The 25,652-nt window shown below is 42.7% G+C and overlaps 1 protein-coding gene across 22 annotated transcripts in view; it reads right to left on the reverse strand.

Annotated features, from left to right (window-relative positions):
• NRXN1 (neurexin 1) overlaps positions 1–25,652 on the reverse strand; it is a 1,438,606-nt gene that overhangs the window by 659,062 nt on the left and 753,892 nt on the right. For all 22 annotated transcript variants that reach the window (XM_061625672.1, XM_061625683.1, XM_061625674.1 and 19 more), the window contains 2 exons: positions 18,819–18,992; positions 9,576–9,695 (listed from right to left, as the gene is read on the reverse strand). In XM_061625672.1, the coding sequence (XP_061481656.1) occupies positions 9,576–9,695; positions 18,819–18,992 (294 nt within the window). The remainder of the gene's footprint in view (positions 1–9,575; positions 9,696–18,818; positions 18,993–25,652) is intronic.

Raw genomic sequence — 25,652 nt, forward strand, 5'->3', positions numbered from 1 at the left:
TGAATTGGAATGTTACTTATTTGATATGTTATTGATATTTCCCTTCTACTAGAAAATAACACTGAAAGCATTTTAACCCAGCATTCTATTATTATTGTTGTTGTTGTTGTTGTTGTTATTGTTATTATTATTATAAATCAACCCAAAATTTTCAATAGGAGATATTAATTTGAATGTTTTATCATTTTAAGTTATTTTCTCTCAATATCTCAATATGCATTACAATATAAAGCATATAAAATGGAATTCTGGATGTCCCATTGCATATTCCCATCTTGCAAGCACAGAAATACATCAAACTAGCCTGTATTTTATTTTATTTTATTTTTTGCCTTCATGACTTTCAAACATTTGCTGTAGGATTAAGCATGCCATCAATAAAAGGAAAGTAAGCCATAATAAGACCCAAAGTCCAGTTTAATCATTCCTGCAATTCCCTGCAGAGGAAGAGAGAAAATGATGTTTTTGGACACTCTTTCTCTTTTACCAATTTGATGCAACAGAGCCCTTTCTGAGAGCCTGGCCTACGATTCCAGTTACATAATTATTGCCTCTTGAGAAACCACCACAATTACTGCAAAGCTATTCTTGTCTATCTGGGGTATCATCACAAATCATCCCCTATAAAGCTCCACTGAGACTAGAGGCACATCAGACTCAAATGCCCTTCAAGAACCCAAAGGGAGGGACTTTACAGGATCATTTTATAATTCAGAAATTTATTACTGAAAGAAACAACAATCAGAGATAAATGAAAATGAATGCTAGTTGCATAACGTCTAACAAGACTCTTGCAGGAAGGTGTCACATACCAGCTCAGTCTCTTTGTTCCTCTAACCTGGTATGGCCTATTCTGACAGGGGAGAAAGTTGACAACGTTCACATTTATATGTGATTGGTATAGCACAGCGGGGAGGAGAGCCTGGCTGGGAGTCCAGAGTCTGTGAGTTCAAATCTCTGCTTGTGTCTCCTGGGTGTCAAAGGCCAGGTAAAGATCACCCCCACAGGGAGTAGCTCAGGGTTACATGCTCTGCCTCCTGTGCAGCTATGGGCAAGCTGCATAGTCCCAAGGAGCCCAGTTGCCCCCAGCTGGCAGTTGCGGACGAGGAAGGGGCTGGCTTGTGCTGCTGTGGCAAGCTGAACAGGCCCTAGCCAGCTGGGGAGGACTAGCCTCAGAGGGAGACAATGGTAAACCCCCTCTGAATACTGCTTACCATGAAAACCCTATTCATAGGGTAGCCATAAGTCGGGATCGACTTGAAGGCAGTCCATTTCCATTTCTACCTAATTCACAGTATTCGAAACAATGCACAATGAAACACAGTCCTCCTTCCAAATCCACACTTCTCCAAATTTTGCAATGCTGTTCTCCAGCCAAGTATGTGAACAAAAACGCATACACTGAGGCAAAGCGTGCACATATATTAGTAAAAATAATATACAAAAATGCATTATATTAGGAGAAATTGCTTGCAAATATGTGTATATTAGGCAAAACTGCATATCAATGTGTGTATGTTAGGAGAAATTCACACTAAAATGCTGATGAATTTTAATCAAGGGGGTTTTTTAAATAAAAAATTGCAAACTGATGTAGAAATATTAGAACTCAACTTAAGCGTGGACAAATAAGGAATTGAGAGAAACAAAAATTAACATATTTGTCCATCTTTAATTCTGACTAGCCAAGGTCTTTCCTATCAGCTACTAACTAATCACTTTGTGAGTTGCTTTGGGTCACTTTCCATGAAAAAAGTATCTAATAAATGTAATTAATAATAATTATAATAATTGTTTTTGGATGGACATGCTGGGGATTGAACCAGATGCTCTACTACCAGCCTATGGTCTCTTTCCATGAGAGATGTGGAAGTTCAAACCCGCTTACAGTCTCTAAGCACAGAGCTTTCCCATCTGGATTTGTGTTGACTAACTATACTTCACACAGTAATGAAAGAAATATGTTCTGAGATACCCAAAGGCACTCTTTTCTTTATTAGCATTCTTTAACCTATCCCAGGGCAAGCCTTGACCCTGAAAATTCATTTCAAGGGAGGCTGTGCAGTTTCCCTGTAGATTGATCTCTATATCTATGAGCTGAATGAAGGAATGGAAATAATAATAAAAAAACTTAGAAGGTTATCATAAATCAGTGATGGGCATCTGATGCATTGCATGGAATAGTACATGCAAATAATCAGATTTTAAAACACTCTTGAGGTGTTATGCCTTCACCCTCCATTGTGACCTTGTCGTTCATCCCCAACAACCTCCATGAGTTGGGGGCTGAATGTCTACAGGGGAGACTCTGTTTCTTTAGGCACACTGTGTGATTTAGAACCTTGATCATTCAGGGTTCTAAGCTGTGCAAGGAGCCTACATGAGTATGGCAACCTCCCCATCACAGACTTCCAAAACCCGATGCGTGGAACGTGGAGAGGGATGGGTGATGAGGCTTGATATACCCAATACCCCTGCTCTCTCACTCACATGATTCTGTAATATGGATTATGTAATATGAAAGCAGAGAATGCGATTCAGAGGGTTATGTGCCCAAGATGATAAAACAACTCATATTTCTACAATGCATATCCTTGAGCAAGCAGTTGTTCAACATGTAATGCAGAATTAGGAGAAGAACTGGCTATACAAATTGGCTTCTGGACATGAAACAGTGTCTATGGATGCAATTTCCTATTCCTCACACAAGAATTTTGTGCATATGTTTGGAGCCATCCCTGTCAGATGGCTTTGTTAGAAAAAAATAATATGAAATAGGTGAGCATCATGGTTGCAGTTATGTAACTGAAATCCAAGGATGTGTTATGTTAGATGCAGTCTTGATTCTTGCCATTCTTTAGGAACATATAGGGCAGCCTTTCCCAACCAGTGTGCCTCCAGATGTTGTTGGACCACAACTCCCATCAGCCTCAACCAGCATCGCCAATGGTCAGGAAAGATGGGAATTGTGGTCCAACAACAACTGGTGGCGAACTAGTTGGGAAAGGCTGATATACGGTAAGTACACTGAGTTTATGAACCACAACCTCATCATGCACAGGCCATTCATAATGGACTAGATGTCTGCCATAGGATGGCTTCAAAAAGGACATCCACATTGCATGGTCCCACCAAAACTCCTTATCGCCACCAAATTAAATTTAAAGACATACTAAATTAATTGCACAGGTTAGTCATGGCATAAGTGGCCCCACTGATTTGACAGGAATTAACCACAACAAACTGAGTCTGGGTCCATCCATCACTACCTATCCACTCACCCAATTGGGTGGGATCCAGAGAGCCTTTGGTTCAGATTGAAGGCATTTCTTCTTCCTAAGGGAGAACAGTTTCCAATTTCTGCCAGTTTCCATTCCCGCTGCTCCTGACATCCTATCCTATGCAGACTACCCCCTGTGGAAGAGGGGAAGTTTTCAAAGGACACAAAGGGCTTAAGTGGGAAGAAAAGTTGTGTTGCAAGAGTGAAATCCCAACACTGTTGTCTCTGTCCAGCCCATTATATTACCGCATTCTGGTATATAATATGAGAGCCAGTGTGGTGTAGTGGTTAAGATGCTGGACTATGACCTGGGAGACCAGGGTTCGAATCCCCACACAGCCATGAACCTCACTCGGTGACCTTGGGCCAGTCACTGCCTCTCAGCCTCAGAGGAAGGCAATGGTAAACCCCCTCTGAATACTGCTTACCATGAAAACCCTATTCATAGGGTCACCATAAGTCGGAATTGACTTGAAGGCAGTCCATATCCATATATATCAGTATATAATATAAATCCATCCAGCATGTTTAATTCCCCAGACTGCCCCAGAGTGTCATGACATAGCATTGTTCTGAGTGGCATTCGGGGGCAGGGACTTGTGGCTGCCAGTAGTATACAGCTTGCTGGTCTATGACTGTAATAAACTGTATTGTGTTGTATTGTGTTGTATTGTATTGTATTGTATTGTATTGTTGTATACAGTCCTTTCCGATCACTTGGGATGACTAATAATGCTTGATCTGTCTCACCTCATTCACACATATATCATTGTCAGGTACAGCTGCTGTCATGTGATGCACAAGCATGTGTGAATAGGGACTATGTATGACAAAGCCTGAATTCACTTACACATTTTGACTAGATGTTTGGAGATCCAAAATAAAATTGTTTAAAGAAAATGTTAATAGCCTCTGCATGGAAGGATTTGAATGTGGACTGGGTGCTGGAGGACAGAGGGAGCCAACTCTCCCCCACCCCCAGGTAGTTAAATCACTTGACTTCAGCTAGTTGTCCTTAGGGCAAAACCAAACTTGCATGTTACTTTCTCCAGGACAAATAGCAATTTAGGGTATAAACCCCTTTCCCTGTTGTTTATTTTAGTGTGCTGCCAAAGCTTTATTGACTGTTGGTGGTTGCTGTTTTATTATTTTGTTTTTATGTTATGGTATATTTACTTTTGTTTTTAGCAAAGTTATAAGTCATTTGGAGACCTCCAGTTAACAAGTGGTTGGTAAATAAATAAATAAATAAATAATCTGCCTGATCCAATTCCTCCCAACACCTGCTATCCACATTTCTAAAAAGCTGCAGGAGATTCTGTCCACAGATCTCCCACATTACATCTCATCTTGTTTGGCCCCAAATGCTCTTATGACATGGGAAAGCACCAAGGTTGCACCACCATCGGGCACACAACATTGGACTTTAGTAGGAAGTAACAGTTTTAACAATGCTTGACACTTCCTGTGTCATGAAAATGATGATTTAAAACATTTCTATCCCACCCTTCTACCCTATAAAAGGGCACTCAGGGTGGCTCACAATAAAATCATACACAAAATCATATCCAATAAAAACACCAAAAAAACTTAAAAATACATAAAATACAGTTGAGAAATATAGGGGAGTGATATGAAAAGGGACAAAAAAAGTAAAACTAAAAAAGGGGGAAATAAAATCAGTTTCAGGCTCTATTTTATGCTTGTTTGTACAATACACTTAACACAGGTGCAAGCTGTCTCAACATGTGCACAAGTCTTTGATTTGTCCAGCTCAACTATTGTGTATACAGTTTGCAGATTTATTTAACGTTACACATGAACAACTGTATGAGTGTACAGCTCAGCTAGTTGTGTACACAGGTAGACAGAGCGTACACTCATTGGATGTAACATGTAAGCTCATCTTAAATGTTGCAAATAAGACACTACACTCCTTGACATAGCTACATCTACGAACTTTGTCAATGAAAATAAAATAGATAAACTTGGGAAGAGAACAGAGGAAAGCTTGATAGTCTCTAATTTTGGGTCACAATCATTTCCAACCTTGTGCTTACAGAAAAGCTGACTGTTCTGGGGGGGGGGAACAGCTCAAACTACCCAAAACCTGCTATTACTAATACTTAGGATGTTCCTAAATTTTTTCCCCTCAGACAAGTCAGAACAGCCCTCCATTTGTAAGAGTAATCATTAAGTGTCCTTTTTGCAGAGTTTCCTATATAATCCCAGTTCTCAGGGATACTTTTTCCTCTTCCAGTTGTCTTTGTGCTGAACAATATAACACCTTCTATTATGGCTCACTTCCTAAAGATTGCAGCCCTGCAGCTACAAGTGTCTTGTTGTCATCTGAGAAAAGAAAAGGCAGCCTCTGTGTCATCTGAGGCCAAAGCACTCTTGCACTGTTTCCTTTCAATAAATGGAAAGCTGGGCATCTTCTGTCTTTGCAACCGTCAAGTTTAGCTGGTGTACAGGTGAGTAGATGCATATCAGTCTCCCTGTTGGCAGGAGGCATCCTTGGGCACCTGCCAAGGGTCCACTGCATTTAACGTTGCTGCCCTGGCCCCATTTTCCCTAGTCCTCCAATGGCAGCTACCACTGTAATGATCCACAATGTCCCAAAAGCAAACTGTATCTATCTGGCTGCGTTTTGGACAATTACAATGGCAGCCTTGTTGGTGCTCCATGGAAGAGGACCACCTGGCATTCATGGAGGAGTGCCACTACAGTTGTTATCCTGCTCTGGTAAGCCCACATGCTTCTGTGTCCAGTGGAACTAAATAGGAGGAGGTGGACACCCATTACTTGACATCATATGGCAGACATAATCTTTCATATCTGAGGACAATAAATTCTTTGTGATCAGCTGCAGTTTGCAAGAGGGAGCAGTCACTACTTTCTCATGAGTAGGTAGTGTTTCATTTCATTTATTTTTATTTTGCAAAGTATTCTGATGCATGTTGAGCAGCCTTTGGTGGATAAAAATATACGGGCTTCATGAAACAAGTGTTCCCAAACCCTGTTGTTAAGGTCTTGTCTTCTATTGTGTCTGGTCTCCATAAGAAGAGAACCCATAAGGAAAATGCCAACTACACATAAAGCACAGGAGAACCACAAGCCACTTGAATGTGCAAATATGGCATTTGAATGGATTTAGTGTTGTGGTTCTGTCATATTTTGATTCTAATATTTTATGCTGAAAGAGAATGTATTTTCAACCAATTTTCACATGCATACGTGAATCAATGGTATGTTTTTGCACAGAACATGTATTTGCATAATATTTCTCTTTTTTTAGTTTTGAACTATTTGCATTCTGATGTTTATTCTTTTATTCACTAAACCACATTCCTTATCTTCAAGATTTTAAACCTTGAAGCAATGTAACTTCAAAACCTGTGATTCTGTGTGATCACCAGAAAAAAACATGTATATGAACACACTTGGGCTCTTCAATTAAAGCAAACAAGTCATCATTTTGAATCATACAATCAGAACTGACCTATGCTCAGATTGGCAGATTGATACACCACAGAATTTTGCTGGTTAATTTCAGCCACAGAATTGAAAATACCACTGATTTGGTTTCACACATTCTTGCATGCAGACCTACACCAAAAAAATACTGATTTTGTAAAAGGCCATCACTTTGAGACAAATGCCAGCAATCTGGATGCTGAGTAGCTACTTCTTACTATAACAATTTTGTGAAATAAGTTGGTTATCATCTTTTGTAAATTGTCTGTTGCCCTACTTATACAAAAAAAAGGTTTTAATCTGGAACACTGCAGGAATCAGATATATAACCTCAATACAGATATCTCTCAAACATTAAATTACCATTGTTCATGGTTTTTGCCCAAGTTTTCTGCAATGGAAATTAAGGACAAAAATAATCCAAATCTCAGAGAGAGGCATCAAGTGAAAGCTAGACCTGACATAAATGTCAAGCCTCCATGAATTGAGGTCATACTGGTTGACACAGTGAAAACATCAACTTTAGCGTAGTAATAATATTTGTGCAAGTTTCACAAACTCTGTTAACTGCAGTTTGCCAAAGAGTAGGTGGAGATATGTAACCAGACAAGGCTTCTTGTGATCAAGATGGATAAATATGCATCTGTGAAATCAGTCTGCATGTGATTCTTTAAAAAATAACAACCAGAGTTCCATCTTAAAAATAAAGAACAATCTTATTTGTTCCACTAATTCTCAGAAAATAAACCCAGTCCAGCAAAATAATTGGGGTTATTATGGTACAGCAGAGGTAGCAAATGTGGTGCCCTCTAGATGTTGCTGGACTACACTTTCCATCATCTGAGACCATTGCCCATGCAGTCTGGGGCTGATGGGAGTTGTAGTCCAATAACATCTGGAGGGCACCACATTGGCGATCCCTGCTGTACTCAGTTTTTGGTGTACAAACCCTGCTGCGTATGTATGGAGGAGGATGTCTAACCTCATGCAGCAGGGAGAACACCACTTAATTTCCAGCTCCAAAGCAATTCCAAATAAAGTGTTGGTCTCCACTAAATGTTCAGCTTTGTGGCGGCGGCAGAGGAGAACCCAAACTTGCTTCATGAGCAATTGAGAGGTCCTCACTAACAGCACAATCCTATACACTTTTATGCAAAAGCAAGTACTGTTGGGTTCAGTGGAGCTTACTCTCACGTATGTGTGCATAGGATTGCAGCATTAGGAAGCTGGGTTTAAAGCTTCTATGTACTATCCTTCTTAGTGAGTGTTGCAATATGGCACAAACCAGGATAATTTTTAACATCCATGCAGAGCTGCTTCTATAGCAGGGGTGTGAAACCTGTGGCCCTCCAGATATGTTTGGACTACAACTCCCATCATTCCTGATTATTAGCCGTGCTTCCTGGAGCCTATGGGAGTTGGCACCTAACAACATTTGGAGGGCCTCAGGTCCTTTGTCCCAGTTCTGTAGAGCAGAACTGCAACTGAAAAGGAATGCTTACAGTTCTAAGCAGATAGCTTGTGAATTCTCTATCTCAAATCTCTGAGGTTCCTAAATACTACTCCAAATGTGCTCCACAGTCATATTAGAGAAACTCATCTGAAATCACTCTGGCATAAAATACACTCTACAATCACTCTTCATACTTATAAAAAAATACTTTAATATTTCCAAACGGGATTCTCTCTGATGAAAAACTGAAGCATGGAGGATAATGAAGCAAATCTGAAATACAAGTGAACCAAACAGAAAACTAAAGAGGCCAGTGTGGTTTTCTTTCGAAGACTCCCCCCCTCCTCAAATTCACTCTGTTTCTTCTGAACCTTCTTCTGGGGTTAAATGTTAGACAGAGCTGTTATATCATCCCTTTTAGGCAAACAACCCACAAGACTACAGGGCAATTGTAACTAAAGATGCTGCAAATCAGCTTTCATGAGTTTATTCAAACTCTCATAGCTTTCCATGTGGTCGGGAAAAGGTGGTGAGAACTGACCTTTACAGACAGGGGAATGGCTGCACCTGTTGGGAAAAGTGCAGGTGAGCTCATGGGAACAGCCATCAGCTGCCCACATGTACCAATTTGATGAGCACCTGCCATTGCAAAATGATTGTGTGGTCCTCCTCACCACTCCAAGTAGACTTTCTCCCACCAGGGGTTAACAAATGGAATTTCACCATGTGATGTATAAGGGATGGATACATACCACATCTTGGGTCAAGTCATTGTACGAATTGCCATCTTAGATACTTCCAAAAACCCTTAAGCAATCCTCCATATCCCTGTGACTGATACGTGACTGATAAGTGATACCAGCATTTACTCAGATGACATTTAAGTGAAATAAAACCCTGCATTATCATTATTTGACAGAGCATTTCATGTTACCTAGAACAGCTTGACGCAGGAAGGTAATAATGATGGTTGTCAACTGTTTCACAGTAATTACAAGCCTCGTGATATAATGTTACAAAATTATAATGTATCTTAAGAAAATGAGAACGAAAAGAATTTCTTCCTGTCCCCAAAAAAAACAAAACTGAGAGAGAGAGAATAATATATAATGTGTTTTTTACAAAGAAGATATTAAAACGTGTACATTAGATGGAAATTCCAGCATCACAATTCCAAATGTCATATTCTGGTGGACAGTTCCTAAAGTACTACTTCAGTTGCGTACTTCCTACAACAATTTTGCCAGTTCAGTTAATTCTATAAGATTAAAACAATGCACCATTCCAGACAGTTCAGCTGCCAATGCTACTGACTCAGAGCCCTTAAGACGTTCAGCAGAGAAAAAGAGTCTCTAATGTACTCACGGTCATTGCACAATGTTCCACTGAAAGAGGTCATGCTACAGTCACAGCTGAATCCATCCCATTGCTGCAAGCAGACTCCCTGGTTTGCACATGAGTCCTCTTGGCAAGTTGTGCTGGGGCCTAACAAGAATACACACAGGAAAAGAAAACTTAGGCTTTTGTCTTTCATACCAACCACATTTTCCATTGGATCACACAGGGTAGTTGCCAACATCTCACATGTAAAGATGAGAATAAAGAACTAATAGCAGGATTGGTCCTAAGCTTTTTTTTTTTTAAACTTTTGTGAAAAGGCATATGGTCTTTGGTTTGTTAACACAGAGGGGCATGAAGAGATGTATTCATTCAGAAATATAACGAAGGCAGAGAGTTAACTCAAGCAAAATGAGTTGGTGGTGGTTGTATACATTGCTTTTGCAACATTTCGTTTCATTGCAACATATTTGGTTATCTCTGTCCAGCATGACGAGTTCTGCAAAGTACAGTGCAAAACAGAATCGAAAACTAAAACTAAATAATAAACATAAAATTAAAAGTAAGATAGAAAAAAATGTGCTGCCATCTCCAAGCAATGATTTGATGAAAAGCTATGCCTATAAAAATCAAGAAATGTCTCGGTTGGCTTATTTATCTATTTATTTATTAGAAATCTATATATTGTGCATTGATTTATTAGCAGGAATGTTGGCAAGTATCTTTTCACATGCTTTAAATTATCCCATGCAGGTTTTTTTTTTAAAAAAAAAAATATATATATATATATTGGGGAGGGGGGAAGTCTGCCAATTAATGCACCAGCATGCTCAAAAGTGACATACACGTGAGAAACAAATCTATTCTACTTCTAGAGATCATAAACCAGACCACTAGGGGAGAGGGGGGAAAAGAACTTAAAGAAAAAGGCATGATCAAAGCACTAAAGCAATCACTATACAAATAGACACAAGACTGAAAGCCTTTGTGCAGAATATCCTGTAAGAGAAAGGTTCCTGCATCATCTTTTTAAAGGGGAAAGAGTATAAAAATCGGATGCAACATAATGCACACCAGTGCAGACGTGGTCGATGGTTCCCAATGTGCGTTATGGGTTTCAGTCTTGCTTTATATACACAAGGGCTATCTACCTTGCAAATCAGCTTTCATCAATGCAACTTTGCCAGCAAAATTAAAAAAGCAAAATATATTAAATGTTAGTAAGCAAATATCAAAATGGCAGCAAACAGACTGTTCAGAGAAAAAAGTGCATGCCGTTCATAAAGAGAAAAAAGAAATTTCACGTAATGCAAATAAATTAATGCTAATAGACATAAATCTCCAGGCAAGCCAAAATGAGAATGCAGTAATTTGCCAGCATTTACTACAAATATAATGGTTAATTGAGCTGATGACATGTAATGAAGGAGTATTAAAAGCATTTCTTTCTGTACAGTAGATGCGAAAGCATTAGCAAAGTGAATGCACAGTTTGATCCTGACTAGCCATTTGTCATGTTCATACACAGTCAGTTCAGTCATTAGCACATTATCTTCTTCCATCTTCCTCTTCATTAGGCCTTCTGCTAGAATTGATGGAATTAGGACTGGAATTTACATCAGGAACCACCCATTGACCTTCAATTACAGATGCAGGTGCCTCTCCCAGCATACTCTGGGCCAAGGTCTAAAGAGGATTCATATTTTTCATTTCATTCCTCTTCCCAATCAAATGCCATTCCATGTTCCTGCATGCAGCTTCCTTGTGTGACTATTAATGAAACTGTCAATGTGGAGGCCTTTACTGATCCAGTATAATGTATACACAAGGGCTCCATTTTAGGTAATGTCACAGCTGATGATCTGGAAGCAAGCTGGTAATTGTGCCAGGAAACAGGCATCCAGTTAGGTAAGTGGGTACAGCATTTAAGTGCCTGAAGCTAGGCCAGAGCTTTATGGGTCCAGGTGTCAAACTATTGGCCCCTAACGTTATCTGACTCCTGCTAAATGGGTGGTGCAACATCACCTCCTGGCTACCCACAGTATTGTCACTGAAGCAGGGCCAAAAGCAGGAGACTGTTTCCCACTACAGCAGGGACGAGGAACCTCAGGCCCAGGAGCCAAAGATGACCCTCCAGACCACTCTCTACAGCCCTTGGGGCTCTTTCCAGGCCATACCCTTTCCCATGCCACACCCTTCCTGACCATGCTCCATCTGGTCCTTGAGTGCTTTTGCTTGGCTTGGAATGTGTCCTTGAACTGTGATAATGTCTCTTGCTTGCCTGGATAGAGAGAGGTGCGCAGGGCTGTAGTCATGCAGGGTCTCAGGGGGTCTTAGACCCTTTACTTTTGGGGGAGCAAGGTCCCAATGTCTCCAGCATCCTACAAGCTGATCAGCATGAAAGAAGAGTGTATTAGCCACTGCAAAGAGTCTTCTAACATGCTTCCTTGTCCTTTCCTGCTGACTGGAGCCAATCGGTGAAAGGAGGTGAGTCAAACACTGAGAAGACTCTTCTTCTCACAGTACTAACACTCTCCTCTTTTGTGCTTATTGGTTCCTAGGCATTACCAAGGATCTCATTCTCAACCTCACAGCAAATGAAGAGGGGAGGGGGCATAGCTGTGCTTAACATGAAGCGACCCTGCACTTCTGAATTTGCCACTACACTACTGGATGTGTACATAGAAACCACTGAATTTTGCATTCTTTGAATGTAGCCAACTGTTCGAAGTCAAGAGCATCTGCTGTTGCTGTACCCACTTTTTGCCTCTGGCCACACCTGCCACTGGCATGTGGCCTCCCAGAAGGTTGCCTATAAGGAAATGTGGCCCTCAAGCTGAGAAAGGTTCCCCACCCCTGTTCTGCTGGCAAAGTATTCCCAACTGGTTCCCAGAGCTAATGTCGTTGGTTTGGGACAAGCTGAAAACCACTGGTGTGTGTGTGTTACAGATGAGTCACTGGTGGTGGAGACACAGAGTGCTCCATCTCTCCTCTGAACAAGTATACTGTGAGATCCAGCATTAGTCATGCTCAGAGTAGACACATTGAGATCAATGGACTTAAGTAGGATAGTTGAATAGCACCAATAGGAAGCACATAGGCTGCCAGAGGTGAGAAGCACAGACATCAGTGGGCTCTTGGTGGAGGAACAGAGCACTGTGTCTCCCCCTTGCCAGCCACAGCAAAAACATGTGCAGTCTTATGTACAAGGCTGGTGATCCAACTGGCACATGCTTAAACACACTAAGGCTTCCCTGTTTTGTTTCTCTTTTGACTTATAACATCAAACCCTGTGTTGGAGATCAGAAGTTATCCTGATGTTTAGGAGTGGCTTGACTGGCAGCACAAGGGATTGCCATCAGAAAGGGCCCCTTGAAATTAGTGGACGCAAATGAAGACATCTCTCTGTCCAGGAAAGCAAGAGGGATTATTATAGCTCCAGGACATATTTCAGCCATGCAAAAACATTTGAGGAGGGGCCAGAGCTAGGCTGGTGAGGTGTGCCATCTGGGAAGAGTCCTGGGGTCTAGAAAGGCCTTGAGGACAACATTCAGCTCCTGGGCCTGAGGGTTCCCATCCTTGATTTAGAGAATCACCTCTTTGAAGCCCCAGTGATACAATGTGCAGATAGCCCGAATATGCTAAAATTCACATCCCTTTTAAATACTGTACAATCAAAATTCTGCTCAGGCAAAGATCAATGAGGCAGGACACCTTTTGGTTGGCTGAAAAGAAAAAGGGTGGCATCCAGGGCTGGCTACAGGCATGTGGGGGCCCTTGGGCATCAGCTTTCCCTGGCCCCCCCACGTGCCCCCCCACAGCCACCCTACCTGTCTAGTCTTTACCATTGCCCTTAATGAAGATGGCGGCTGTGGTTTCCCTAAGGGGAATGAAGCCTCTGCCGCCATCTTTGTTGATGGCACACGTGTGTGCTACATGCGCACATCTCTGCCATCAACTAAGATGGCAGCAGCAGCTTCAGTACCTTAGGGAAGCAGCTGCTGCCATCTTCATTAAGGGCAATGCTAAAAACCCAGCTGACAGGTAAGTGGGGGGCGTGGGGAGGCGCGGATTGCGGAAAGGGAGCAGAGGGTCCCTCAGGGGTCCCTCAGGGGCTCCTTTAGCTCCGGGGCACTCGGGCCAATGCCCAACCTGGCCGCCCTTTAGAACCGGCCCTTGTGGCATCTATTGGAACAAAGATCCATCCAGAAATCTAATCTGATGGCACGGTGAAGTCATCAAAGTTTGTCATGTCTTGTATGCTCAAGGTGCATGTCATGGCTTAAAATATAATGGGAAACATCTGAAAAGTGAAATGTGCTCTAATGACAACCTTGTTGGAGCTGTGAAAAGACAGGTCACAAGAGAAAGAAAGAAAGAAAGAAAGAAAGAAAGAAAGAAAGAAAGAAAGAAAGAAAGAAAGAAAGAAAGAAAGAAAGAAAGAAAGAAAGAAAGAAAGAAAGAAAGAAAGAAAGAAAGAAAGAAAGAAAAAATCATCTGGTTGCTCAGTGGGTACTGATGCTAGGTAGTTTTTTTAAAAAACAACACGGGTGGGAGGGATTGTAGCCCTTGGTGAAGGCAAACCAGTGTGCTGACAATGGGGGTTAAGTGGATTGCTACAAAGCTCAGCAAATGCTAAATCAGTTGTTGTGTGTACATCACCATGCTGTCCAAGCCTAGCAAGAATGAGCCCCCACTGGAGTTGGGAGGAAATAGGTTTGGCAATGATCCAGAGTTGATAATACGAGTGAGGAACCAACAGGAAAAGCTTGGGAGTAACTCAAATGCTCAAGAACTGGAATCAGAAGCAAGGGTGGCTAGAGAGCCCTGGACAGGTGCCAGTGAAGTGAAAACTTGTTCCAACAAGTAAAAAAGGTAAAGGTAAAGGTGTCCCCGCATTTATAGTGCGAGGGTGACGTCTTGCAACGTTTGCTAGGCAGACCATATATATGGGGTGGGATTGCCAGTTCCTTCCCCGGCCTTTCTTTACCCCCCAGCATGTGCCAGGTACTCATTTTACCAACCACAGATGGATGGAAGGCTAAGTGGACCTCGACCCCTTTTACCAGAGATTCGACTTCCTCCTTCTGTTGGAATCAAACTCCGGCCGTGAGCAGAGCTTTGGCTGCGTTACCGCCGCTTACCACTCTGCGCCACAGAGGGTCTTCCGACAAGTACAGAGTACTAATTAACTGCATTCTTATACGATTCTTGAGCCAGACTCTCTCCCAGGCCCCTCCCCTCCTGAAGAATGGATATCCTTAAAGAGACATACTTCAGTGTTGGAGTCTGGCCCTTGGTTGCAGGTGTAAGGCCTAAAGTGATGAACAAGTTGGGCATGCAATGGGGGCAAGAATGCTGGCCTCTTATTGAGGTCAGGCTCAGAATCTTAACTCTCAAAAAGTCTTTGTCCTGGAGTCATAGATTTTGAAGTCATTGATTCAGATGGTCCTAGTTACTGACTTCTGGCTCAGTGTCAAGGCCCAGATTTGGTGCTTCTTTGATACTGAATTAGCTGTCTCCTCTTCCTCTGAAACAGTGCCCAAGTCACTGCTGGTAGCCTGAGTCATGACTCAGTGATGGCTGGTGGCTCCATGTCAGTGGGGCAGTGGAATCTGCTCTGGGTTTTTGTCTGAACTCTCAAGGAGCTGTCCAAGGGTCTGAATCTATTGCGGGAGGTTTCAGCACATTGGGCAGCTCCTTGAAAGTTCAGACTAAAACCCAGAGCGGGTTCCACTGCTCCACTGACATGGAGCTACCAGCCACCACTGACATGACTCCCAAAGGAAGTTCCTCCTACCATTTACCACACCAAAACTCAATCCACTTTGGGTGCCTTTCTAATGAAGAAGTAAATATGGGCTGAGTTCAGAGCTGGGCATGCAGAGACACAGTATCACACTGCTATTTGGGGGGCATGCCACACTTTGCAGGGGTCTTTTCAATTCATATTCCCAGCATCCCAGTTTGGTTATGAATAGGCCTGGTCATCCAAACCACAGGTCACTAATCAATTTCTTGAACAACCTGGATGAGTCATTGCATTAATGTCATTGCATTAATCATGGGCTATTTTAATGCCAAGATGTAATCATTGACTCTATATATCACCTTCTGCCCCCTCTACCACCAGCATTAGAAGCTGTTTTTTAGACACTTCACAAAATGAAGTGATATTACCTGTAGCTGTTTGGATGTCAAATGTTTATGCATTTATTTACACGTTTGTTATTCAATGTTAATCATCAAATTAAAATTGGAGCTCAAGCCGTGAGGATTTAAGAGCTTCAAACAAAAACGGGCAAAATGGGAGCAAATTAAGGCATATGCAAGAGAGAAAAGATAGAATAGAAGAGCCTGGTTTTGGTTTTCGTGGGGTTTATCTGTTTGAACAGAGCTAACCAACAGCTCGTTTGTCTCCAGGCAAAATGGCTTGACAATGTTCATCAGCAGCCAGTTTGAGAAACAGTTCATGGATGGCCTTTTTCCGAGACAGGCCTGCACAACCTGTGACTCACCAAGACAAACACCTACCCCAACTCCCAGCTTTTTATCTACCTGATTTTGCAGCCCCACGCAGGCAGGCAAAATGGGCGATATCTTGAATCCCTCCTGAACTGCAGAGAAGGCCAGTTCTTTTGTTGCCCCTTTCAGGACCTCCCTCATTGCAGGCATACAGAGAAGGGCCTCAGATGATAATGATTTATTGAATTTATATCCCACCCTTCCTCCTGAAGGAACCCAGGGCAGCAAACACATCAACAAAACAATTTAACAACAGTTTTCTAAAAAGAGAATGATGGCCTCAGGAGTCGGGCTAGTTCATACAGGAAAAAGTAGTCCTTTAGGCATACTTTAAAACTAAGTGTGCTATATAAGGAAAATCCGTATGATGTGGAGATACAACTGTTTGCTTTGCTTCTATCACTTCACTTCTCCCATATCTGAATGATCTTGTTGTTCAGGGAAAGTGACGTAGCCGGTCAATCCTAAGTAACTGAGGGTTGAGTCATATGACTCTTTTTCCCCACCTCATCTTGGAGATAAATGCTGAAGCTGATCTTCTGGGAGAGCCAAACATATATGTGTTCAGTTGACCCATTACCATCATGCTTTTTAACTTTGCCAGCTACATGGCAGTGAAAATTAGTTGCGCCCATACCCAGAAAGAAGACTCAGGACACCGTCATTGGAATGATGTTACATTTATTAAAATATAACATCTTTTTGGAGAACATGCAGGCCAAATTAACCAAATTCAATCCATCCAGGCTGGTGAAGCCTTGCCTACCTCTGGGGGAGGTAAAGTCCCCCCACAGCCCCCTGGGCATGTAACCAGCCACCGGCTCCCCAGCCAAGAATGTGGAGGAAAGCCTCCCTCCTTGCTAGGCCACGTTTAGGTGTGCACCCAGCCTGCTCATCCAGGCCTTGCTGTACTGACGCTCACCTGAATGCACAAGCCAGACCACAAGGGGCAGCCCCCAATTCCAACCCCAGCATCAAGCCCAGATGATTCCTCAAGGGTACCCCCCAAACCCACAATGCCTCAGTACACCACTTCTTACCCCCCCCAACCTCATCACCTGCCCAGACTCCATGCCATAAGGCAAGGCACCATACCCTCGTATGCAGCCACTTGAATTAAACCCTGCGGTATGGAGTAGGCAAACCAAAGAGAGGCTAAATGTGCCTCCTCCCAAAAAAATCCTACTCAGCCCCTAAACGGTGACCAGACAAGCCCATACTGAAAGGGTGGGAGGATGGGCACCGCAAAAAAGCAAAGAGGGTGAGCTGGAGGCGGAGCTGGCTTTTAAACCTTCTCCTGCCCCCCCCACTGGCCAGCTGGCCCCACATGACCTCCCTCCTCTCCTCGGGACAAACTACCTGAGTCCTTTTTCCAAAGGAGGGGGTGGAAACAGATGCGCCTCTGTGTTGTCGGGAACATTCTTGTGTGAAAAATGCCAGATCAGTGCGTTGGGCACTATACATGAACAACTCCCACGTGTGGGTGGTTTCCATGCTGAGAAATTTAAGCTGGCCTCCAACCAGAAGCTATATTGCATGTTACTATCTAATTCCACTGTGTTCTGTGATGCCCTTCAACTACAGGGGCAGCAATATTAGCTTGAAGTTCATGCAGAAGAGTTTAAATGGAGTACTGATGTACTGGGGATACAAACACCCCCACAAATCCAATATGGATCAGTGAAGATCCTTTGCCATGGGAATTCTTGGCTGATGTAAGAGGGAGGAAAAGTTCATCTGACTCAGGGCCTGGACTTTCCCTGGAACTTTGCACCATCCATACCTCAAAAAGGGGGGGTTGCCCCACAAATTGCCCCACAGTTTGAGAAACACTCAACCTTGGCCTTCATTCTAACCCATTCTTCTTTTGAGTAATAACCTTTCACCTATTTGTCATGTATTCCAACTTAAATCAATAGGACTTCCTTTTATGTTTGGATTGAAGTGTAAGGCCTTGAAACTTTGGGCAGTTTTGCTATTCTGAATATGAGAAGCCTGCAGAGTTTGTGACCTATCAGGTCACATACAGCCTATCTGTCTACCATAGACTGCTAGGTGTATGACAATCTCCATGTTTCTGTAGCCACAAGCAGACAGTAAAGAAAAATTATTAGCTGCTGTTTGGTACATTGCAGATTGGCCAGGTCTGGAATATGGCAACAAAACACGCCAACAGAACATTGGTATGGGGCCACAAAAAGCGCTGGACCTAGCCTGAGAAAGACCCTGCTAAATACCTTAACATCTCATGCACACATACAACCTGTGCTAAAAATGTGCATCTAAATTCAATTAGCTAATTTATGCACTAATGATCATATAAGCACTGTGATGATATAAAATGCTGCACGGGAGCTAATTATCACAACAATTAATTAAAATATGGCACAAACAAAACGGAGACTTGAAAATCAGCTTGGTGGTGGTGGAGAACAGGCTTTGTTGATTCTATTCAAGAAGATAAGTTAATGTTCTCAGGTTCAATTTGTGCTCGGTGCCATCAGCAAACAATTCTTCCACAATGACACTCACCTTCATTAATAATGTAAAACAGGTCTGGCTTAATACAATTGTACTACAGCGCCAATTGATGACAGTGGGAAAGATAGGAAAACTGTCATCATCTGAGGACAAATAAACCGAACGCAGTAGGAGGGATGCTATAGCACACCTATGATGAGGCATATGAATATTTACTTTACATTGAAGAGGTGGTGAACAGATTACAAAACTATCATCCCATACCTTCGCATCCTCGTTCGATCTGTCCGTTGCAAAACAGAGCATCTGAGATCAAATCCGGGAGGCGCCCATTCAGATCCACAGAGGCAAGGCAGCCTTGAAATCCTTCTTTTGCATGGACCAATTTGGGCAAGGATTTGTAGGTTTCTTTCGCTACCCCTCCAATGTACAAGTCACCTGTGGAGCCAAAGCACATGCTTAGTCGTAGCTGTTTTAATTGCTGGGATGCATTTATTTATATAAATCATTTTAACCCACATTTCCACACACAAAAATGTGCCCAAGGCAAATTTAAATAAATAAGTTAAATAGCTCAATATAGAGAACAATATAAAATCATTCGTAAAACACAGCTAGCAGACATTGTAACCAACCACAGTAGCAAGAATAAAGGATCACAGATATGGCTGCTCATACTAGAGGATGGTGGATTCAAGTGTCAAATGATTAGGGTCATTTTGGATTTACAATTTTGTGAGATTATTGGCTGTACGAAAATGAACAGAGCAATCCAACTCAGGGGAAGTGAGAGGAAGGGGTGCTAGTGGAGGAGGAGTTGGCAGGAAGTTCTGCAGCATCCATTTGCCATTTGGGAGCTGCTGGACTGGTGGAATGTCAGCTCAGCTGGGAGCTGTGCACATGAACGCAAAAGAAAAAGCCAGCTCTCATGAATACCCCTACTGGCAAGTAAGGGCTCCCCATTAACTCCCTTTTTCTCAACGTATCATTGGCCCAGATCAGGACAAACAGGAGTACACTGAACAGGAGTTGGATGTTGTGTAAGTGCCTCCCCTTGGCCCCTCCTCCAACATGCAAAGGAGAACACCCCTTTTGGAGGCCTTCCACCAGCGTCTGCCAGCATCCCTTCTGCTGGGCTGGGCTTCCCCGGCAGACCCCTGGCTGGGCCAGCAAGAGCGGTTTCTGCCAGCAGAACCCAGTGGAGCTGGAACTCTGCCAGTTCAGCCAGGGGTCTGCCACATCCAACTCCCCTCAGCCCAGCGTAAATGCGAGTTGGATTGTGCCATAAGTTATACTCAGAGAAGACCTACTGAAATTAATAGACTTGAGGGAAGTCATGTTAATTAATTTCAATGGGTCTACTCCGAGTATGACTTATACAACCTGTGTTTTGTCATCAATATAGCTCTGGTGAAACATTCCCCCTGTCGATCTGTTAAGTCCCAGCAAATGGGCATATAAAAATTTCAAACCATTTGGCACAATTTCTTTGAGCAAAATGTTGAGTAAAGCAAACTATATCATCTTCCTTATTTTCTTTTTCTTCCTACCCCCTTTCTCTCACTTCACTTTCCTTGGCCTTTCCCCTTCTAACTCTCTCCTTTTTTTCTTTCCCCCTTTCTACAAAGCAAGCCGTGAACAAGTGACTAGCACTAAGTGGAAATACTTAATACCAGTGGTGGTTGGTGACTCCATATTGGTGAGGAGGTGGAATCCCTTCCAGGTTTTAGTTTGAACTTTTAAAGAGCTGTCCAAGGTTCTGAACCTGTTATGGGAATAGGTTTCAGAACCTTGGAGAGCTCCTGAGATTCCACTCCTCCACTGACATGGAGCCACCAGCCGCCACTCATTAATACAAATCTTCAGATATTTGCAGGGTTCTATTAAGTATTTCCATGTAGTGAAAGTTGCTTGTTCACTGTTTATTTTTTTACAAAGGGAGAAGGGGGGGAAATGAGAGGTGGGTGGGTTTGTGGGAGTGTAGTAGGGAAAAATGGGAAGCTGGTAAATAACACTTACTACTGTAAAAACCAAAACTGAAAAATCTCAAATAAACTATAACTTAATTAAAAAAAATAAAAATAAAAAATAAAAGACAGAAGAATAAAATGCTGTTATAGGAATCTATGTAAGAGACCACATGTGGAATATTGTGTACAGTTCTGGTCGCCTCATCTCAAAAAGGACACTGTAGAGCTCGAAAGGGTTCAGAAAAAGGCAATCAAAATGATCAAGGGGATGGAACAACCTCCTTATGAGGAAATGGAAATGGACTGCCTTCAAGTTGATCCCGACTTATGCAGACCCTATGAATTGGGTTTTCATGGTAAGCTGTATTCAGAGGTGATTTATCATTGCCTTCCTCTGAGGCTGAGAGGCAGTGACTGGCCCAAGGTCACCCAGTGAGCTTCATGGCTGTGTGGGGATTCGAACCCTGGTCTCCCAGGTCGTAGTCCAACGCTCTAACCACTACACCACCGGACAAGGATGCAGCATTTGAGGCTTTTTAGTTGAGAAAAGACAAGTCAGAGGTGACATGATAGAAGTGTATAAAATCATGCATGGCATGGAAAAAGTACAGTAAATAGAGAAAAGTATAACATTAGAAATCTGGGGCATTCAATGAGGCTGAGTGTTGAAAAATGCAGGACATACAAAAGGAAATACTTCTTCCCACAGGATATACCTAAATTATGGGATTCACTCCCACAAGAGGCAGTGATGGCCACAAACTTGGGGGGCTTTAAAAAAAGATGGGACAAATACCTGGAGGATAAGGCTTATCAGTGGCTACTAACTATGATGGCTGTTCTCTGCTTTCATGGTCAGAGGCAGTATGCTTTTAAATACCAGTTGCTGGAAACTGTGTGTGTGGAGGGAGGGGATAGAGTGCTCAGGCCCTGTTTGTGGGCTTCCCATTGGGGCATCTGGTTGGCCACTGTGAGAACAGGATGCAGGACTAGATGAGCCACTGGCCTGATCCAGCAGGCTCTTTTCTGTTCTGATATCAATCGACAATGGGCTCCTGCTGGGAGGAAGGGTGGGATATAAATCAAATAATAAATAAATAAATAGACTTAAAATCATGAAAATAAGAGAGCTATGATGTGGCATCTGCATGACGTAAAAGTACACGGCAAGGCTTTTTTTTTTCATCGCAATGCCCTAGAAGGATTGCTACATGCAGGGCAATCTGAGGAAGATGTAAGGAAGCCACCACTGCTAACAGTGAGCCCTTTGACTCTGTCCATATCTCCCATCCTTCCTCCTCCTCGCCACTCCCCCGGCCCGAATGTTCCTATTCACTTTTGATTTGATTCCATGGTTAACATGAATAATTCCAAATAATTTTCCAGTGTTAGGTTATATGTTAATGCATAAATTGCTTCATTCTTCCTCCTATGTAGTCCCTGGAGACCAATGGCACAGTTAGATTCAGATCTAAATTCCTCTTAAATAATCAGGACAAACTCACAACCATAACAAGTTTTGGCAAGGAGAAAATGCCATTCCCACTTTCTGTGGGGGCGTCTTTGCCTCCCCCAATTTTAAGAAAGACACTGGTAGTTCAGTCCAAAGGGTGAGGGAAGTCACATGACTTCTGATCCATTGGGGGAGGGGTGGCGAGCAGGGCATTTAAGCTTGCTCCGCCCCCAGTCTCCCTCTTTGTTCATTTGTGGCTCCCACCCTCCCACCCTTTCAGTATGAGTTTAGCTAGTCGCCGATTAGGGGCTGAGTAGGAATTTGTAGGGGGGAGGTGTGCTTAGCCTCCCCTTCAGTTTGCCTACTCCATACTGCGGGGCTTAATTCAATTGGCTTCTTGAGTGGTGGGGCTGTTGTCAGTTGGCATGGAGTTTAGACAGGTGAGGAGGTTTGAGGGTTAGTATGAGGTATACTGAGCCAGTTATGGGATTAGGGGTGCCCTTTGGGGAACTCCCAGTGTTTAGGCCTGGGGTGCACCTAGGGGTACCTTTAGGGGCCTATCTTGCACATCCTGGTGAATGCCAGTACAGCGGGGCCCGGATGCGCAGGGTGGGTCACCACCCAGGGCTCATCTGGTAAGGAGGGATGTATTCATCTACATCCTTGTCTGGGGGGCCGCAGCCTATGGCTGTTGACATACCTAGGGGTCTGTGGGGGATGTTTCCCCGCCAGAGGTAGATGTAGCCTCACCTGCCCAAACAGATTTAGTTTGGTTAATTTGGTCGATTTGGTATGCAGGTTCTCTAAAATTTATTGTTACATTTTAATGAATATAACATCTTCCCAATCTGGTGTCTCGTGTCTTTCTTGGAGGTGTGGGGACAATGTCTGAATCATATTCCCTGCTGGTTTCCATGAAGGAATACACCACATCTTGGTAGGCTGTCACTCATACCATTTTAGCCTGTGCACTGGAAATTTGCTGTCTTGATTTAGAGCGACCATCTATGTGGTTCTTCTCATTAGCCATATCCAGACCACAGTATATGCAGACAATAAAACAAAACACATAGACGGGGGAACAGGGTTGGCTTTGCTTCCAAATCCATACACAAGCTGTGCACAAGTTTGCATTAATAGATGGGAAGGGAACAGCAGGAGTGATACCAAACCCCCATCTGTGGGTTCAACCTATACACCATCCTCTGGATGGGGTTACTGATGTTAAACCCTTGCTGGATTTTTTTCACAATTCTGGTGATGGTGAGCAACACCACAGTCCAGCCAGTATCCAAAAATCATGATCAGATCATAATGACATTTACGGAACCAGCATGCCTCAGTTTCAGACAAAGGAACTAGATGAATACTGTATGCTTACTTGGAAACGGCATAATGAAAATTATAAATTTTCTTAACAATCTGATGTCCGAATCAATGGTTATCTCTTAAATATAAGTCCTTTTTCATTTCTAAGAGCTTTATAAAAGTACAATGTTTTAGGAAAGATATGACAGACACACAATTAAAAGAGTGAGAAGTAGCAAAACCAGACTGGCATTTCTCGCTCCATATATGGTAAGAGCCTTTGTTGTAGAATCTTGAGCATTACTTTACTTGCATGGGATATTAAGGTAATAGTTCAATAATTACTGCATTCTCTGGGATCTCCTTTCTTTGGAATTGGGATATATATTGCAATGCTTTTAATTCTCCGTTTGGGACCATTTTGAATGGATGGCCAAAGTCTGCAACTCAGGGCTGTACGAGCACAGTGAGGATGGGGAGAAGGCAAGTTTGTGTTGCATGATGAGCTAATATACGTCTATGTAGGGATGCTACAAAAATTCTCATCTGAATTCAGTAAAAGCTGGTGGCTCTGATGTCAGTGGGGCAGTGAATCTGCTCCGGGTTTTAGTTTGAACTTTCAAGGTGCACCTTGGACAGGTCCTTGAAATTCTGGACTTAAACCTGAAGTAGATTATCTGCCCTATTGACATCAGAACCACCAGCCTCCACTGTCTGAATTCCTCCCCAGATTCTGGAATTCCAAATTTACTGATCTAGTTTTCAAAGTGGAACTGATACGCTAGGAATTTTCCATGGTTCCATTTTTTTTCAAATTCTCCACATGCAGTTTGCCATAGTTTTCAGTTCCTACACATGGATTGCATCTCTTCCTTGCACCTTGTGTTACCTACATGCAGGTGTATGTACACTGCAAAAAGCAACACTGATGCGTTGAGGCATATGATTTCATCAAGACTCTTCTTGCATGATGTTTGCCACTGTGCAAATGCACATGAATGCAAACAGAAAAAAAGATAACTTGATTTGATTTGCATATTGTTTATCAAGTTTGTGTTTTTTTACCAGCATGCAGGAATACATACACACATCAGTGAAACACTACGCAAAATGAAATTTGACCATTTCTAAAAATCACATTATGATTGCTTTTGTTTGTTTATGTGCACATATAAGTGTTTGTAAGTGTGTGTAAGTTTGCATATGTAAGTGTTTTATCAATAGGGCTTCTACTGGGAGGAAGGGCAGGATATAAATCTAATAAATAATAATAATAATAATAATAATTCACTTATCAATGACAGAATAAACTGCATGCTTCAATTCCAGAATTACTTTTAGAATTTAATTTCCTAGTTTATCAAGGAGGAGTGGTGTTTTACTGAGACAGAGAATTGACCTCAATAGCTCAGTATTCTCTGTACAGACTGATAATGGATTTCCAGTGTTTCAGCCAGGTGTCTTTCTGAGCCTCACCTGGTTGTCAGGGACTGATCCTGGGACCTTTTGCAAGCAATGCACATGTTTTACCACTGAACCAAGGGCAGAGTGAACACATGAAACAGTAAAGGAATAGAATGGGGAGAAATTCTCGCTTTCTTAATTCTGTATTATGACTCAAGGCTGCTAAGAGTCTTGAACCAGTGATCTGAGGAATGTCAGGTCTAGGGTTGCCAGGTTCATGGCCTTAGACTGATCCTGTATCTTCAGAAGAGAAAGTCAGCCAAGTGATGGCTGTGCTCTGCCACCCTAGTCAGAGGCAGCATCCTTCTGAAAACCAGTTGCAGGAAGCCTCAGGAGGGGAGAGTGTTCTTGCACTCGGGTCCTGCTTGCAGGCTTCCCCCAGGCACCTGGTTGGCCACTGTGAGAACAGGATGCTGGACTAGACGGGCCACTGGCCTGATCCAGCAGGCTCTTCTTATGTTCTTATGTTCTTAAGGTGGAATTCTCCCTTCCCCCTGCACACCTTTTAAAGATACAGAAGACCTCTTGGTTGCAGCCTCCAAGAGGTCTTCTGTATCTTTAAAAGGTGTGCAAGGGGGAGGGAGAATTCCACCTTGTGGTTTTTCCCATTATAGTGTTGCAAGAACACCTGCACTTGGCTGACTTTCTCTTCTCCTAAAGATACAGGATCAGTCTCAGGCCATGAACCTGGCAACCCTAGTTAGGTCTGTGCCACCACTCCCTTCTGAGGACCAAAAGAAAAACACTTTAAGGAGAGCAGCCAATGAAGCCTTCATGCACCAGCAGATCAGAAGGAAACAAGTGATAACTCCCTAGCCCCTATAAATGTTTCTGGACCAAATCTGGCCACTCATTTGTGCAACCAGGAAACCTGCTTTTGGTGATTACTATCCACCTTTATCT

This window comes from Rhineura floridana, chromosome 4 (genome assembly GCF_030035675.1).
Source record: "Rhineura floridana isolate rRhiFlo1 chromosome 4, rRhiFlo1.hap2, whole genome shotgun sequence".
Classification (NCBI taxonomy): Eukaryota; Metazoa; Chordata; class Lepidosauria; order Squamata; family Rhineuridae; genus Rhineura; species Rhineura floridana.